This window comes from Sphaerodactylus townsendi, linkage group LG10 (genome assembly GCF_021028975.2).
Source record: "Sphaerodactylus townsendi isolate TG3544 linkage group LG10, MPM_Stown_v2.3, whole genome shotgun sequence".
Taxonomy (NCBI): domain Eukaryota; kingdom Metazoa; phylum Chordata; class Lepidosauria; order Squamata; family Sphaerodactylidae; genus Sphaerodactylus; species Sphaerodactylus townsendi.
The window spans coordinates 49,068,259-49,086,434 of NC_059434.1; the positions used below are offsets into that span (position 1 = coordinate 49,068,259).

The 18,176-nt window shown below is 41.2% G+C and overlaps 1 protein-coding gene across 3 annotated transcripts in view; it reads left to right on the plus strand.

Moving 5' to 3' along the window:
• The window catches only part of OTUD4 (OTU deubiquitinase 4), a 29,247-nt gene that overhangs the window by 8,339 nt on the left and 2,732 nt on the right, over nt 1-18,176 (plus strand). For 2 of the 3 annotated variants that reach the window (XM_048508903.1, XM_048508905.1), the window contains exons 5-20: nt 6-78; nt 1,517-1,598; nt 4,597-4,735; nt 6,231-6,285; nt 6,818-6,935; nt 7,040-7,104; nt 8,868-8,968; nt 10,136-10,260; nt 11,166-11,337; nt 11,997-12,153; nt 13,078-13,222; nt 13,886-13,941; nt 14,035-14,112; nt 14,472-14,610; nt 15,259-15,522; nt 17,270-17,310. In XM_048508903.1, coding sequence (XP_048364860.1) covers nt 6-78; nt 1,517-1,598; nt 4,597-4,735; nt 6,231-6,285; nt 6,818-6,935; nt 7,040-7,104; nt 8,868-8,968; nt 10,136-10,260; nt 11,166-11,337; nt 11,997-12,153; nt 13,078-13,222; nt 13,886-13,941; nt 14,035-14,112; nt 14,472-14,610; nt 15,259-15,522; nt 17,270-17,310 — 1,810 coding nt within the window. The remainder of the gene's footprint in view (nt 1-5; nt 79-1,516; nt 1,599-4,596; nt 4,736-6,230; nt 6,286-6,817; nt 6,936-7,039; nt 7,105-8,867; nt 8,969-10,135; nt 10,261-11,165; nt 11,338-11,996; nt 12,154-13,077; nt 13,223-13,885; nt 13,942-14,034; nt 14,113-14,471; nt 14,611-15,258; nt 15,523-17,269; nt 17,311-18,176) is intronic. The other variant, XM_048508904.1, reaches the window with a different exon arrangement.

Below are 18,176 nucleotides of genomic sequence, written 5' to 3' on the forward strand. Positions count from 1 at the left end.
CCTAGGAAAGATTTTATAATATATCAAGAACCAGACTCTGCTCCTTCACATGTAACTGAAAATGGCTTTCCTGATAAGGTACAGTCAATTCTAAGCTAACCAATTCTGCAACTGATAGTAAATAGTGCCAGTTCTTGAGAAGGTTTGGCCTGGGACATTTTTTCCTAACCAGAGTGCGCTCCATACTTCTCAGTAGTTGTAGTTCACCTGTTGCCAGGGTGCAACTTGGGGATTGCACACAGCTGCATGTTTCTTGAAAACTGAGGCCAACAAATTGTAGGATAATCAAAGGATCCTAGTGTGTGTTTATCTCATTGTATCTTGTTTTATTGGTGCTGGAGATATTACATCTCCAGGTTTTATTGGTGCTGGAGATATTACATTGCCAGGTAATTGTGCAGGTTGCTTGTGTAGGGGGTCCAGGCGTAGATTTGTAAGGTGTGGAAATTGGTACAGTTTAGGTAGGAGGTACTGGGTTGTCATGGTAATCCTATTATAATGGCACAGTTTTTTAAAAAGGTGATTCTAAATAATTTTATATGTGGATAATGGTACACTAGTTCTGAATGTAAAATAAGAACGTGGTACTATAATATACCCTGTTTCCCCGAATATAAGACATCCCCGGAAAATAAGATGTAGTAGAGGTTTTGCTGAAGTGTGAAATATAAGGCATCCCCCAAAAGTAAGATGTAGCAAAGTTTTTGTTTGGAAGCATGCCTGACGAACAGAATACAGAAATATAAGACATCCCCTGAAAATAAGACATAGCGCATCTTTGGGAGCAAAAATTAATATAAGACACTGTCTTATATTCGGGTAAACATGGTATATTCATTTTGAACTGGCAAAATTGCTTATTCAGCATAATGAAGTGGTTGATAGGATTGCCACTTTTGGGGGGGAGCTATTACCTTTGAGTGCTTTTTTTGCGGTATCAAGTCACCCCTGTTTTATGGTGACTGTATGGTTTTCAGGGCAAGAGATATTCAAGGGTGGTTTGCCATTGCCTGCTTCTGCATAGCAACCCTGAAATTCCATGGTGGTCTCCCATCTAAATATGAACCCTGAATAGTCAACCCTATTTAACTTCTGAGGTCTGACGAGACCAGGCTAGCCTGGCGTATCCAGGTCAGGGCGAATGCAGTCTTAGTGAGAGAATTTCTGACTGACTTAGTTGCCTTCTGTTCTGGTTTCCTATTTGCCTGGAGTCTTTGATGTAGGAGAGCATTTTCTTTAAAGTGATCCTTCCGAAATAGTTCATTTTGATAACTCTTCACTGCATTCCAAGCCTCAATTAAATCTTAATCAAATCCATATAAATAAACTTCAGTCTAGCATCCTTTTGTTTGTTTGTATCCAGTAAAGTGTTCCTAAATAGGGAGCTGGAAATAATTCCATGTTCCAAAGTAGTGTATTGCTTTGACAGAGATGTTCAACACCCGCCCCCCCGTTGTTTATTATAACTGAATTTTCTTAAAAATGTTTTCTTCTGTTCTTTTCTGTTCTTTTCCAGGTATTGTTGTGCTTTTCCAATGGAAGTCACTACGATATTGTTTATCCCATAGAATATACTGTCAATGCTGCACTTTGCCAGTGTAAGTACAATTTACTTTGGAACGTTGTGATATTCTAGGGCAGAATGGTTCACCCAACTGAATCTTCTTTTTTAAGCATTTGGTGTAGCAGTTCCCAGTGCTAGAAAGATGAGCTTACACTTAACTAAGAAGATTTAAACTTTTGATGCTAGAACAGTTGAGTCTGCTGTAGTGCTGTGTTGTATAACTTGAATAGTTTTCCAAGGATTGGAAAACTGGTTTTCTGCACAGTCCAGGGTTACTTGTGCTTACAGAAGATGTTTTCCAAAGCTGTCCTACCTGTTAATCTTCTGCATGCACAACTGAACACTGGAGTAGTTATGAGAGCTAGTGTGTCGTTAAAAGGCCAGACTAGCATCCAGGGAACCCAGGTTTGAATCTCCAATCTGCCTTGGTAGCTTACTGGATGACCTTGGGTGAGTCATACCCACTCACATACCCCACAGAGTTGTTATGAGGAAAAATGAAAGAGAGGAGAATGGTTTAAGCTTTACTTTATTTGATTTTACTTTAATTCAATTTCTGCTTTGAGTTTTCCACTGCAGAAAAAGATGGGGTATAAGTGGAGTAGATAAACTGGTTGATTTTTCTTTACAAAAACTGTTATCAGAGATTATGAATATTATCACCATAGTTTACAGACTCCTTTTCTCATTGGAACTCATGGAAGATCGGAAGTATGATAAACTTTTCAGTCAGTAAGTGGTTTAGACAGCGTGTGAATCTTGACAGCAAAGATTCCTAATAAACCCAAATAATGTTTATGCTGGTATTGTAGAACATATTTGAAACCACAAGAACACTGTGTGCAAACTTAACTGTTTAAGGCAGAAAGATCATCAGTGTGGGAAAAACTTTATCCCTAATAAATGCCAGCTCCTGAGCTGAACTAGTATAATGCCGCTCCTTCTACAACAATGCCTTCCTGTACGATTCTGTTTTGCACATGATTCTCTTCTGCACATTTTGCAGAACGATAGAAGCATGTTTATGGGTTAGCTAGACTGCAAGCTTGTTTAAATAGTAACATTTTGATAGATTAAACTTTTCTGTTCTTCAGTTCTGTAAGCAGTTCCTACTTATATGTATTCTGTATGCTGCAAGCTTATTTGAGCTTTCCGTTTTAAATTCTTTGGATTTAGGAGGCGAATCTTGAGAGCCTGCAAGGTGTAGTGGTGAAGATGTTGAACTAGGACCTGGGAAACCTAGGCTCAAATCCACATTCATACCATGGAAGCTTGCTGGGTGACCTTGAGCAAGTCACTCATTCTCAGCCCTGACGACTAGTTTTTGGATGAGACATCTCTAAGGGATACCAAGGTTCTGAAGTGGAGGCAGGCAATGGCATAGTGCAGTGATGGCAAACCTTTTTGAGACCGAGTGCCCAAATTGCAACCCAAACCCCACTTATTTATCGCAAAGTGCCAACCTGGCAATTTAACCTGAATGCTGAGGTTTTAGTTCAGAAAAAAACGGCTGGCTCCCTCTTCCTCCGCCCCACCTGCTCGAGCAGGGGCCAGTCTGCTCTAGCCTCCAGCAAGTCCCATGCGCACTGCTCTGTGCCTCTCTAGCATCTCTGCCTCCTTGGTGCCCCCCCCCCCCCCACGTTGGGCAGCAGCCACCGGAGCACAGGCACCAGGCCTGCCAGCCAAATCCTCCCTGCTTACCGTGGTGTGCCCACGTCGTGCTCAGTGGCCCAGGCCAGCCTAGGGGTGTGTGTGTGTGTGTGGGGGGGGAAGTGATTTTCTACACACCGTGGTGAGCAGGGAGGATTTGGCTGGTGGGCCTGGTGCCCGTGCTCCGGTGGCTGCTGCCCAACCTGGGGGGGGGGGGGCACAGAGGAGGCAGAGATGCTAGAGAGGCACAGAGCAGTGCGCACGGGACTTGCTGGAGGCTAGAGCAGACTGGCCCCTGCTCGACCAGGTGGGGTGGAGGAAGAGAGAGCCAACCGGTTTTTTCTAAACTAAAACCTCAGCATTCAGGTTAAATTGCCAGGTTGGCACTTTGCGATAAATAAGTGGGCTTTGGGTTGCAATTTGGGCAATTTGGGCACTCGGTCTCAAAAAGGTTCGCCATCACTGCTTTAAACAGTAAGAGCTCTACGTGTGTTTAATAGGGCTGCAGGGGAAAGATGGCCAGAAAGCTCCCAGAAAGAAACCATGAAAGCCATGAGTATTTTTGACTCCTGAAGATTCAAAGGGGAAAAGCTGCCTTGAGCAGGTCTATGAAGGGGCAGCTTACCAGACTGATAAGCTGCCCTTTATAGACCTCCTGTGGCCGAAGATATTGTGGAAATCTGAAATTACTTCTGCTTACCTGAGAATCGGAAGTCTTTAAGACACACTGAAGTGTACTAAGAAGATAGATCATCTAGTTTTTGTTCTACAGTACATGCCAGCAGAAGAATATCTGAAGCTTGCTTATGCCAAATGTTGGTCATGCATTTACTGGAAGTTTAACTCTGATTTCTTTTCTCAGGTGTTTAGTTCTTATGTAAAGCAATCTTTGCTGTTTAGATTTCTCTTCCCTGGTTTTCTCACTAAATTACAAAAATAATCTCATTTTAGTTTAAAAAAAAGACTATGTAGCACTGTACTCTTATCAGTCAGAAGGAATGTCACCTGCTGAGCTGTGATCCTATATACAGCTGCCGTGTTTGTTTTGCTACTAGAGTGCATGCATAGAGAGAGGGTAACATTCTTCCCTTGCTCTTTCTACATGCTTGCTGAGAGGAGCAGCGGTTGACTTTAGTAAATGAAGAAGATTCTACCTTGCCTTGTACCTCACGACGTTATATCTTGTGGTGCTGTGTTCAGTTGATGTTTCTTGTTCCCGACGTGCTTTGGATTGCTAGTTGTGGTCCGATCTGCAAAACTGTTGAGGTCATCTCTCTTCTTCCTGACACGTTGTTTCTGTCTTACATGTGCATCTTGTAGGTCTAGAAAGATTACTGCAATATATGTGATGAATAGATCTTGTTTGTTTTTATCCCCAATAGCTATTCTGTATGAATTGCTGTATGAGAAAGTATTTGGTATTGATGTGGGTAGAACATTGGAAGAGCTTAGCTCCACTGATGTGACCAAGCATAGTAGCGGGAGCTGTGAAGAGTCTGATTCAGAGGATGAAAACACAAAGTGAGTCTACAAATTTAAGGGACTTGTCAACGATTTCTAGCAATTGCCACAGAATGAGAATTGAAACTTTTTAATGTAAAGAAATGTATCTTTTGTTTTCTCCGTGAAACTACTGTACATTCATATTTTACATTAAAGACTTCCCCTGAGCAGAAATATATCTAAATTGCTACTAAAAAGAATATGTGTGGGGGATTTAAGTCTCGGTTCTTAAAGCACTTGTATACAGAGGTGTAGCAAGGGGGAAAAGTGCCCAGTGCGTCCTCTGCCCCCACCCCGGAACGCCCCCATCCTGCCTCTGCCACACTCCCGGAACACCCTCGCCTCACCAACACAGGGGCATACGCCCGGTGTGTGTCCCCCGGAGCTACGCCTCTGCTTATATTTGCAGCTTCAAATCCCATGAGTCGTCAGTGTACTTGTGTAGTGATCAGCAAGATCCCTTAAGAGGATCTTATTAGTGATGGAAAGGAACAACTCTTGGTTTTCCCTCATGATAGCATCTGACAAAATCAATCTTGCTGCTATTGCTGTGTTGGTGTATTCTTCCTTGGGCCTGTTTGAGTAGTGGGAGCACTGATACTATCTTAGTTCATGGTGATGTGCCTGGGCCTTTCAAATGTTTGGCAGAACTGAATTTTGAATGGACTGTGAGATACAGGTTGTTGCCTCCCTCACTTCAAAACACAAGGTACTTTAGCTGTTAAGCTGGAAACCATAATTTGGGATGCAGTAATTATAATAGCCTTAGACCTCATTTTGTGCAAGTTTACTTAGAAGTAAGGGCATTGAGGTCACTTGGACTTACTGTCCAGTACGTGCAAAGGAGTGCAGTCAAAAGTGTTCACAGAATATGGGCCTCATGAGCAAAGTTAATTTAACAAAACTACATCCTCACTTGTAAATCTTTATTTGGGGGAAAAATGTTGTGCTAAGGAATTGAAGGATTCCTTGTAACTTTTCCATTATTGTCTTTAGTTAAGATGGATGTGTGGAATGTTTTTGTTTTGTTTTATATCTTATTTATTTTTAAATTGACTTCATGATGCCTCTAAACGTTTCAGTCTCCTAGGATCTTCCAAAGAGGTTTTTTCTAATTTCAGATAATAGCAGAATGAGTAAACTAGGACAGCTGGAAATCCAGATAATTTCTGTATAGGTGATAGGTTTTAATAGTCTGATCTACAGTTCAGTAAAACCAGCTTTATTGGATTGTAGATATCTGAGTTCTGCTGAAGTTGGTGTGTCTGATTATCTTAAATGCAAGTACTCGCATTGTTTCTTTTTAAATTGATTTAATTACTCCTCATCTGAGTTTCAAGGGGAGTCATAAAGTCAATTTAGAAAGAAACAGTCTAATGGCAATGCTTGCATTTGCCACATTCCATTGATCATTTCATTGTGCAGTTAGAATGGAGCGTGATAACTTGAGAAAACTGTAACAGTGATCATGCCTGTCTCAGGATTTCCTTCTGTCCTATTCTTCTTTTCACAGAATTGAAGAGGCTACAACTACTGATATGAATGGAGTGAAGTCTCTGGTCAAGAAGGTATCTAGCTTTAATAGTGTGAAGTTCTCTATCTCTGTTTTTTGCCTGGAAAGGTGTTGGCATAGTTATTTAGAAGCATTTTTATCACTTTGTGTGTTAAACATTTGTGTGTTAAAGCTTCAAGATGTGAACCAGAAGTTAATTGTCTCCCCTGAATGTAAGATTTTGGCAGGATGTAAAATTGCCTGGTTTTTCTTGCACTGTTTTATATGCCTTTTGAGGAGAAAATAGTTTGCTCCTTTAGCCAAACTATTAAGCATCAACAGAAAAGGGAAACAAATAATTTTGGTTGCTAAGCAATGATTCATTGTGTTCTGTTCGGTTGGCATGCTTGTTCTGTAAACTATGATGGAAAAAAAATACATTTGGCTGTTGCTTTTGACTCTCTGTTTTACTGTCCTATAATATTATAAAATGTTATGTAGATGTTTGCATGTGGTAATGCATCCACAGGTTCTCAGTCTTGTCAGTTCGTTCACATCCATGCAGAGTTGTGGATGACCTGTTCTTTGGGTATATTTATTTTGCACAGCAGAGTCCCAAAAATGAAAAACCCGCCTCTGTCGCCTTGTCTGCAAAAGTTCTTCGGTCACTGAATCCATCGGTGTATCACAATATTGAATATGCCAACTGGCAGCGATCAAAACGAGGTAAAGTCTGGCAAATGAGAGGAGAATCCTGGTGGGGAGTGGGAATGAAGCACTTTTCTTGCATCTACCAAGTAGTATATCACACATTTTATTTGTGCTTGCAGATCAGCAAAAGCGAGATTTTTCTATTGCTGCTGGCATGCAGTATTCAGTTGGAGATAAATGCAAAGTAGGTGCTATTGAGCAAGTTGTCATTCCACTTCCTACTTTGCCTTTCTTCTCTCACCCACGCTGCCACACTCTTTCACTTGGGGTTGCCACCTTTTTCTGGGTACAAGTGCTGTGCCTTTAACAGTAAGCCCAAACAGGCAGAAGATCAAGAAGAGCCTGTAGATGTGGTGGTGGGAGAACGATCTTAAATCCAAGAGCCTCTCCAGGAGGAAAAGGTGGCAATCCTGTTTTTACTTCATCCTTCCTCTCTTGTTCTTACTGCTCCTGACTCTCTGATTCTATCTCATTCTTCCTCTCCAGCTTTCTGGAGCAGGGTGTAGGTGAACACCCCTGAAATCTTTACCTGCAAGGTTTGTTCACAGAGTCTTAGATATTAGAATTCACTCGATTTTTAGGAGTAGCTGGAATAATTTGTTAAAAGTAAAGTGGTGACTTAACGGAAAAGTCTTGCATAGTCGTCCACTCTCAGAAGCCTTTAGTGTTCAAAACACAGTTTGACAAAATTTCAGGGTTTCTTGAAAATCATGCTATTCAGTGAACCCTGATTGGCTCTAGATACATTCATATCTTGCTCCATGTTTTGGTGCTGTTAATTCCACATGACCCACCCTTTATGGATGATAGTTCAGTGAGTTCTGCTTATCATGTCTGAAATTGCACCTCCCTTGGTTGCATCTAATTTTTTTTTCTTTAACGCACTCTGCCAATCTCCCCCCTGTTCGGAATGGACCGAGCCAACTCTGAAAGGTGCAAATTCTTGTTGATTGGTGGTTCTGTTCTCTTTTTGGCCAATCCCATCTTTGTGTTGCGTGCAACATTAATATATCTCCTTTGGATGTGTACTCTCCATTTGAGTTCTGTACAGAGAGTTCTGACTTTCTACAACTTCTGCTGAAATAAATTATATTAGTATTTGCGGTGCCACTGGTTTTCTGTTTGATTTTCTTGCAACAGACTATCAGGCTACCCCTCTGAAATTTATTTCCATAGAAGTTAGAAGTTTGAATAGCATAAGAAGTGCTGTTTGGAAAGGGTTATGTTTTGCCTGGTTTAATAAATGTGGGCTTCAATAATAAGATCTTACTGGTTCTGGTGGGTTTTCTGGGCTGTGTGGATCTTGTTCCTAACGTTTCGCCTGCTTCTGTGGCTGGCATCTTCAGAGGTGTATCACAGAGAGAAGTCTGTTACACACTGTGTCTAGTTAGTGGGGTATATATTGTCCATGTCCCAGGGTGGGGACTGAACCTCTGAAGATGCCAGCCATAGATGCAGGCGAAATGTTGGGAACAAGATCCACCAGACCACAGCCCACACAGCCCAGAAAACCCACCAGAACCAGTTGAATCCAGCTGTGAAAGCCTTTGACAATACAATAAGATCTTAATTCTTTTAAATGTATTGCTACCCATTGTAATGATGTTTTTTGTGCCAGTCAGCATTTTTGAATATTGGTAGAGGGAAATGGTTGGCCCTTAACGTGCCTGGTGGGATTGTGTATGGAAGTCCTGGTCTGGGTGTCTTTTACTTCTGGATCAGTTAAATTGGCAGTGTTTGCCCTTCTCCATAGTACCTGGAATATGTTGGGTAATAAACATGCAGTTTGATCTGAGAGGGGAATTGGGGATTAATGTTAAGCTGTTTGTGGCTTCTTAATAGATGGGAGGAACATGAAGATTGGACGTCATGTGGGGTATGCCCCATTTCTATTTAGAGAATTCCCATTTCTATTTAACGGCATGCTCGCTCTTTCTTTTTCCGTAGGTGCGTTTAGACCTTAATGGCAAGTTTTATAATGCTCACATCCAAGAAGTCCAGTCTGCAAATGGACCAGTAGTTGTCTTTGTGGAGGAGCTTGGTGCCAGGTACATGAGTGTTCAAACACAGAATTAGCTGTAGTAACATTCTCATACAGTTAAATGTTGGTATGATGTTTTGTTTTGGTTTTTAAGTGAACTTGTGACTGACATCTTGGTCTAGGCTAATCTTGCATAGAATGCTATAAAAGGCGCAGGTCTTCTGCAGGCTTTGTGTCTGGCTTCCATCAAGAGCAGTGCAGGAATTCTCCTGGCTAGCTTTAAGTTGTATTTACTTTTCATTCTTTGTGAAACTCTTGGAAGCAAGCCACCAACCGCTGTTGTATTACTATGACAATCCACTCTGTGTGTGCGTGTGGTTTTTAACTGAAAATGTACTGGGGAGAAATATTGCTGCAGTTATGTCAATACTCAGGGAAGCTCCTGCAGAGACATCATTTATATGCAAACTAGCAGTTGCTGAAAAATTGTAATTCACTATGGGTTGTGTGCAGTCAGTGCTAGAAACTGTTGATTATTTTGAAAAGGAGTAATGTTCTGTCTTTGCAACCGCTGGCAGCGGGAGGATGAACTGTTGTTTTGGGTGGGGGAATAAAACTTCATTGCCCACTTCAGAGAAATAGGACTGCTTGGAATGGCCCAGAGCTGATTTTGAAAGTACTGGCTTTTGTGACAGCCAGGAACTGATGATGCTGGAAAGGCAGTTACCTCCAAAGGAGCCAGAGTTTGTATTTAAAGTAACCTTGGACTTCTTTGCTCCTAAATTTTTATTCTGAAAAATGTACGTGATGATATTAGGACTATTTTGTAGTATGGTACGCTTCTAATGTATGTGTGTGTTTACATATCCTGTTTAAGGTGTTGGAGCTATTATTGTATTCACAGTTATTTTGTAGTAATTGCTAATATGAGCTAGCTGTCTGTGTGGTGTTATGCCTTTCTATCTAGACCTGGTCTTTGAAAGGAAAGAAGCATTAATAGGTCTTCGAAATGCTCCATAGTTTTGCAGCACTTAGCTGTAATTTTAAAGGTGCTTTATCGTTATGAGCTGGAGAATTACATTGTTGAATGCTATAAAAACAATCCATGCTAAAAACACCTTGTTCTACTTGTGGTAGATATTAATTGGATCAAAACTAGTAACTTAGGCAGTTCTTATGACATGATGTTGTGCCTTGGAGCGTTGATGGATTCTGTAATCGTTGTTCTTTACAGGCATTCTGTTCTGCTGAAGAACCTTAAGCCACTCCCGCAGCCTTCTCCTGTGGAAACCTGGAGTACTGTGTCAGGGAAGAAGATGAAAAAGCTCACTTCAGCACATGGACACATTGCTCAGACTGGTAGGATTCCTTCTTTTTAAAAATGGTATCTACCTGATTCCAGGCAGAAGAAAATAAGGAGAGACCTGCTGGATCAGACCAGGAGTTCACCTGTTCAGCATCTTGTTTCAGACAGTAGCCTACCAGTTCTCTTGGAGAGTCAACAAACAGGCATAAAGGTCTTCCCATGATGCTGCCTCCTATACCCTTTTCCACCAAAAGATATAAGTGTGGTCAGTCGTGGTGTGGCAGAAGAGAGAGAGTCCTGTGGTTCCTCAGTAGTAAAAAGTCCTGAATTACTATGAGCATAGCAGAAATGGTGGGAAAGCGAGCAGTGAGTTGTGGGGTGGGGGGGGGGTTGGAAATGAAGATGCTGTTGACAGGCCCACCTACCTCACAGGGTGTTTGTTGTGAGGGGGGAGGGGGAGGGAGCTTGGTTTGGTGTTCGGTGTAGTTTGGGTTTGGGATGGTGGGAGGAGTGGGGTAGGGAGCTTGTTGCTGGGCACTAGGAGCCAACGGAGCATTCTAGAAGTTCCAGGAAGTGACAGCAGATGAATTCAAAATTTCACTTGGATCTTTCAGTGGAAAAGTCTATAGCACTTTTAATGAGAGGTTTGCTTCCTTTTATGTAGGTTCCTGTTAGCCATCGCTGCTAGTAGGTGTTGATGGAACTGTTCCACATATGTGTCTTGACTCTCTTTTAAAGCTAGCTCTGCTTGTGTCCATCACTAAACCCATGGAGTGAATTCCATAATTTCATCACTTGTGGCATTTTCTTTTGTTTGTTGTGAGTCTGCCTGTGGACTTCACTGAATCCCCAAGTTCTAGTATTAAGGGCAGTCTCGTGCATAATTTTGCAAACCTTTGAAATCTCCCCCTTGGTCATTAACTCTCCTATGCTGAATTGAGAGAAATGTGTATTCCAGATACAGATGGCCGAGGGTCAAAGAATCCAAGCAAGATGATAAAAGCTCAGTCAGCACGACCTCCTCGACTGCAAGGATCAAGGGAGCATCATGTGTCTTTCCCCGGGCTGGGTTCGCAGCAAACCTCTCCCGAGCACAAAACTCTAGGCAGAAATCCCTCACAGGTTGCAAGGTGAATCCAGTCTGCCATTTCAGGGACGGGTCTTCGTAGGTTATGAATTGTTTCTTTTGAATTATCATTAATATTTTAAAATGCTGGAAGTGTGTACCAGTTCCTGTTTATGTTAAATTATAGGGATTTATGAATTGTGGGGGTAACTTGTGGACAGCCCTTGAGTACTAGATATGCTGCTTGGTTTTAACAGAAGTATAAACATGGCTGGTCAAACAGTTAAGCTTCTGCTATTTAAATGTACGTGAATTTTCGCTAGCGGTGATAAATTCAAATGAACATAATCCTTGGCTAAATATATAGATGAACCTATAGTAATAAAGAGTTGGGGGCAGTGGTGGGATTCAGCAGGTTCGCACCACTTCGGCAGAACCGGTTGTTAAAATGGTTCTTGCAATCAACCAGTTGTTAAATTATTTGAATCCCACCACTGGTTGGGGGTCAATAAATAAAAAAGTAAATAAAGTGAATAAAAATTCATGGGCATGGTAACAATGTTGCATAGTCCTTTAGCTTTATATTCTGAAAACAATTCTTCAAAAAATTAAATTGCGGTTCAACAAATTCTACAAAAAATTAAATGGAAAGGAATTGTTAAAATTCAAGTTAGCTAAAAGTGTCTTACACTTTCAGTGGCTGACAACTATTTTTCTTTATAGGAGAATGGACCGTGAGAGAATGAATGATTTGGACGGTATCAGTCGGGATTATTTTGGCCTTTCTCCAGAAGAACACAAAGAGAAGCAGACTGTAGAAGAAACGTGTTCTCCTGGTGAGCTCCACCTTCAGGATGAGGAGGCCTTTCCTGCTCTTTCTGTAAGTATCTTCAACAGAGAATTCTTTTCAGAAGGCATCACTTGTTTCCTACTAATGAAATGGAGACCTGCTTCTCTCCAGCTTATTTTCTCATCGCTAAAATGTTACTTGTATTGTTCAAGGGCAGTATGAACAGCAGTATGCTAGTAATATCGCTTTCTGTACTGAACTTAAAGATTGTAATTTTGTATGTTTTGTGGAATATATAGCGTGTGGAAATATGATGTTTCTGAAATGTTCTAATTATCAAAAGCAAACCTTGACTGGTAGTACTACATGGGTGTGGGTGGTTTTTTCTATTTTGTCTTGGAGGCTCCATCATAAAAGAGCTGATAGAGCCTTACAGCAGGAAATGACACTGCCCACGAGTCAGAACCTAAAGCTTGGTTTAGGTTTTAATTTATGTTCTAAGTGGAAACAGAATTGGTACTTAATGCAACCTGGAAGCCCCATAGGATTCAGTGGGCCACTTCCTGAACAAACATAAAAAAGGATTGTTTATTTTCTTAATTTTTAGAATCATAGAGTTGGAAGAGACCATAAAGGGTCATCAAGTCCAACCCCCTGCCATGCAGGAACACACAATCAAAGCACTCCTGACATATATTCATCCAGCCTCTGTTGAAAAACCTCCAAAGTAGGAGATTCCACCACTCTCTGAGGCAGTGAATGCCACTGTCGAAAAGCCCTGACAGTCAGAAAGTTCTTCCTAATGTTTGGGTGCAATCTCTTTTGTGGAGGATTGGCATGTATTTGAGCCATGACAATTGATAGCATCATCATCACAGCAGTAGAATAATCCACTCAGGGCTCACATGTTGAATCCTGAGCCATTTCAGATGGTGGTATTTCAGTGACCATGGTTTCATTCAAAATACTGGCTTCATTGGTTTCAAGTTTAACAAAAAAATTCAATTCTTTCAGAATCCATCAGTGTCTCAGGTATCCACTCAGACCACTGGTAGCTGTGGACAGAGAAAACTTTTAGTTCCTAATGACAGAAAAGCCAACCATCTGAAAGAAGAGAAGGAGGAGAGAAGAAACAAAGTGGGAGCAATAGAAGAAAAAGGTATCAGAACTGGATCACCCCCTCTCCTTGGTGTTTAAGAAGTAGTCTAAGTTTGAGGCCTTTTGTTTCTTGCAAAATAATGAAGCTATGCAGTTCGAGAACATTTGAGTAAAGGCAAAAATAGTGTAGTGCCGTAGTAGGCCAGAAGAGTGGGTTCAGCATGGCAGAGTGGACAGAGAGTTGGATTAGGTTCCTTGGAGACCTGGATTCTAATGTCAGCTTCTACCATGGAAGCTCACTGGTTGACTTTGAGCCAATCACATGCTCTCAGACTGACCTACTTTAAAGGGTTGTTGTGAGGGAATGGAAGAGGGGAGAGTGATATTCTAAGCCAATTAAAGTATCAACTGGGCAGCAAAGCTGGATGTAAATAAATAAATCCAAAAATTAAATTCAAATTTATTGACCATCATTGGGTGACCTTGGGCCAGTCTCACTGCATTGGGTTTGTTGACAGAAAGAAACAGGGATGGGGGGAGGGCCATGTGCTACTTCGAGTTCCTTAGGAAAAAGTGGGATAAAATTGTGTTAGGAATGTAAAACATCTGGGCAGTCTAAAGAAACACAGCTGAGAAGCATTCTAAATGAAAAATTATGGTGTCATTCCTGATCTAACACATTTTCTGGAGTCTCTGTTAATAGTGCTTTATTTTGCTATTGCAGACTTGCATCTGACGCAGATCTCTCATGATCGAAAGCTTGAGCCCGAAATGCCTGAGGTAAATGTTAAGAGTTCTTGGGTACTCGGCAAATCTTTGTGTTTTGCAAAAATGACGAGAAGCAGCTCTGATTGTTCGTTTTCTAACTTGTAGAATAGGGAAGATGACTCTGATCCATCATCATCACCTCCCTCAGGTCATGGAGATTCACAATCCCCATCTGTTAAACAAGTAAGAAGTACATGCTTAAATGTTTGTGGTCCTTTTTAGTGGACCCTGCTCAGCTTCTGAGATACAGCGAGGTCAAGCTAGCCCATCCTTTGTTAACTGCAAACTTTTTTTCATTCAGATGCATCTTAGTAGTTATAATTCATAGCGGGGATGTTTGCGTGACCCCAGTGAATCACAGTGAATACAACCTGAGCCAGATATGCCCTTTATCTGAGTGGATGTCTTGATTTAAAGAATGACCGTCCTATAACAAGAAGAGAGTGGCGTAGATATGAACGTTGAGAATTCTGTGCCTATGTGAATGGTTAATGTTTAAAAATACTGAATGCCAGGGGTATGTTCTTTGCTTTGTTTTGCAGAATTTGCCAGAATTCATACCAGGTGTCAGCCACACTCCATCTCCCGTTTTCCCTGAGATGCATTTGCCTCCTGCAGTGCCTTCTGTACCAACCATTGTGCCAGCCTGGCCAAGCGAGCCACCAACTTATGGGCCAACAGGTTGGAAAAAAATTGCCTTTCCAATTGAAAAATACTGATAATATTGCATCTTATTTAGAATTCATTACATAGATCTGTTTTAAAAGTTACTGTTAATGTAATTCAAGTGTATTTGGGACATAGCTGTTGCAGACCAGGCTGAAAGCTGAGAAGACTTGATAGGAAAGGCATCTGCTATATGTTTGGTCCAATAGACATCGAGGAAACCACATGTCAGCTGATTTTGTAATTCTGGTGCTTCCCATAGTCCATGCTCATATTCTCAGCTCCTGGGCTAATGGAATACTCCATTATTGGAATGGTATGGAATATACCATTATTGTGTCACTTCATAGGCTTTTATTAGATGATTCTAATGAGATAGAGGTTAAAGATCTTAGAAAATGGATCATGGCAACCTTTGTGGGTGGTCCTCCAAACAGCAAGGAGAACTCTGCACTCTGATCCTCTTGGGGTGTTTCTTGGGCCAGGGTCATGTCTGGCTAGTTAAACCAAAAGATTGGTGACTTCTGTATTACAGTTGTTCTGTAATTTATGGTTTAAATAGTACCTTCAATCATAATCTTCCCTTTTCTCACTCTTCCCTCTTAGTGTTTATCTTTAACATCCCTAGGTTTAGTGAATATTGTGTATTCTTTTTCATCTTAGGTGTTCCACCTCCAATACCTGGACCATCAGTAATGCCATCTTCAGCCACTGGTCTAGATTCCCCTCTGGTCCAGGCAACATCCAGTCCAGTTACTGGCATTCCAGTACCACTCCAAGCTGTTAGCCAGCCTCCAATGCCAATGTCTCAGACACTGAATCCGTACCAGGATCCACTGTACCCGGGATTCCCTCTCAATGAAAAGGGGGAGCGAGTCATGACCCCTCCTTACTCCTTCTGCAGCACAGCAGAGGATCTTCCAAATGGTAAGAGAAGTTTTACCTCATGGCTCAGGAGAAATATTTTCTTTGTTGAAGTCTTTGTGGAGCAGGAGGGAAATGTATTAAATGATTCAGGATGAGCACAAACAGTTCTAGAACTCTCATAAATGTGACTCTGTTGCAGACCCTTTGAAGCTTCGTTCAGAGATGACAAACTTGTGTTCATGAGCACTGCTTGTTATCATACTTGAGTGCTTCCTTTGCATGTGAAGTGCTGTTGAACGTGTTTTGGCTTTGGAAACATCAGTTTGCCATGACATCTGAACACAGGCACCTCTTCAACCAGAGTTTAGAATCCCCATTAGCGAGGAGAAGAAATTTGCTTATCTTGGCAAACTGGAAAACCGGGGGACTTCAGTTACGCAAGGTCTTGGGGAGGGGGAGGGAGGAGGAATGCAAACTCGGCAACAAGCAAAGCTTGTGCCCACTGTACAGAGACAGGTTTATTTTTAACTTCTGAATGAAGCCTGTACTTAATGTAGTTATCTCTCTTTTTATGTCAGAAGAAATCCTTATGTCCATACAAAGACTAGTAGCACAACTATTGGCTTCTGTTTATTCAGAAATAAAATCCAGCATTCGGTCAATTTTACTCCTAGTGTGTGTTCAGAAGGACACCCTTATTCTTCTTCAGTAGACTTTCTCAGAGGCTCTAATCCAGTCACCTACATGGGTCTGTGATCACATGCATCCAGGTGACCATGGCCTTGCTTGAAGCACAGCATGTCTAGGTCTGGCTAGTACCTAGATGGGAGACCACCTGTGTGTCATCTGTTTATTGAATTCCATGGAAGAGAGGCAGGAGATGAATGATATGCAACTGATTTCTGATTATTTATTTGTTTACTTTTTATATATGTGTAGCAAGGGGTGTAAATTAATGCAAGCTACGTGTAGCTAAATGATGTTGGCCTTTCAAGGTATTAAAGACTTGCACATTGATGAACAATGCACCTTTTTGTAAATACCTTGCATCCTATCAGTATAATTTCTTGGATCCAGAATGACAATTCCACAGGGACGAGGACTATCACCCTACAAAATAATTTTCCTGCATCTCTCTCCCCCCCAGCTCATCCCAAGTTCCATTCATAGCATCTGCAAAAATGTTAGTCTGGATCCAAACCAGTGTATTCATAACATCACTTTTTCTTCTAATAAACAGTAATCGCTTTTGTTTGAGAGAAAATTATTGCAGTAGCAAACTGGAAAAACTACTCAAACACAGAATTTGTCCTCTTGTGTTCCTATCAGCGGAAGGTTTGAATAACCTTTCAGTTACCCCTAGGAATGAAACAATATGGATCTGGCTCTGCAAAGCTATTCATTCAACAGGCTGACCTGAAAATAGGAAAGACCAAGCTGTTGAGCCTCCAGAACCATTATGCATGGCCAGTAGGTGTATATAGTGGTGTAAATGCTAGTATGAAAAAGTAAAAGACAGGTTGCCGCTGAGTCTAGTCCCTTTTCCTTGGTCTCATCGTGTCCTCATCTATGTACACATTGCTTTTCCACCTGCATCAGCCTAAAAAATCCATGGAAGCAACAATATATCCAGTACTGCATGTTTTCTCTGGTAGAATGTGTTTAAAACTTGAAAATGATTTCTAGGTCAGACAGTACGATAAGATTATATGAATTTAAAAAAATTAGAGGTTCTGAGCTGGTCTAAATGGTGAAATTGTGACACTTAACGTTGAGATTGAAAAACATTTTGTTTTTGTTTTTTTAGATAAAAATGTTCTTAGATTTTTCTTCAATCTTGGTGTGAAGGTAATGTCCACATTTTCTATTTGCTATGGCAGAACTTGGTTACATGATGCAATGTTGCAAAATATTAATTTTAGAGAAATTTACACTGGTTTGTCCTGAAAGTGAAATATATCAAATATGCTTGGTGTCTGTGTTAAAGCTGCTTGAACACTTCAAGAAATATTACTATATAGCTCTTGCATACCCTGACCTGGATAGGCCAGGGTAACCTGATCTTGTGAGATCTTAGAAAATAAACAGGGTCAGCCCTAGTTAGTATTTAGATAGATGATGGAGGAAGATCAGGGTTGGGGTGCTGTGTGGTTTCCGGGCAATGTGTGAAACCTCAGATCCTCTGAAGATGCCAGCCACAGATGCAGGCGAAACGTCAGGAGAGAATGCTGCTAGAACATGGCCATACAGCCCGGAAACCACACAGCATCCCAGTGATTCTGGCCGTGAAAGCCTTTGACAAGACATTGAAGATCAGGGTTGCTACGCAAACCCGGGCAATGGCAAACCACCTCTGAAAGTCTCTTGGCTTGAAAACCCTCCAGAGTCACCCTAAATTGGCTGTGACCTGATGGCAAAAAAAAGCGCTATTGCATAACATTTGGAAAGGCCGCTATTGTGGATTTTAGATAATGATTAGAAATTATTTGGTATGGTATTAGAAGATTGATAATGTAGTATACTGTATACCTCCAGAAGTGTATTCTCCTCTAAGGTAGCAATGTCTGTTGGCTATGAAGTGTAAAACCCCCTTTTTTGATCACCCTTTCATACTTTTCTGTGAGTTGGAAGAGTGTCATTTAAGTCTACTAGGCACTTAAGAGAGCAGAAATTTGATCCCTGGATATGAGAGTGATGATCTTCTCTTTAAATGA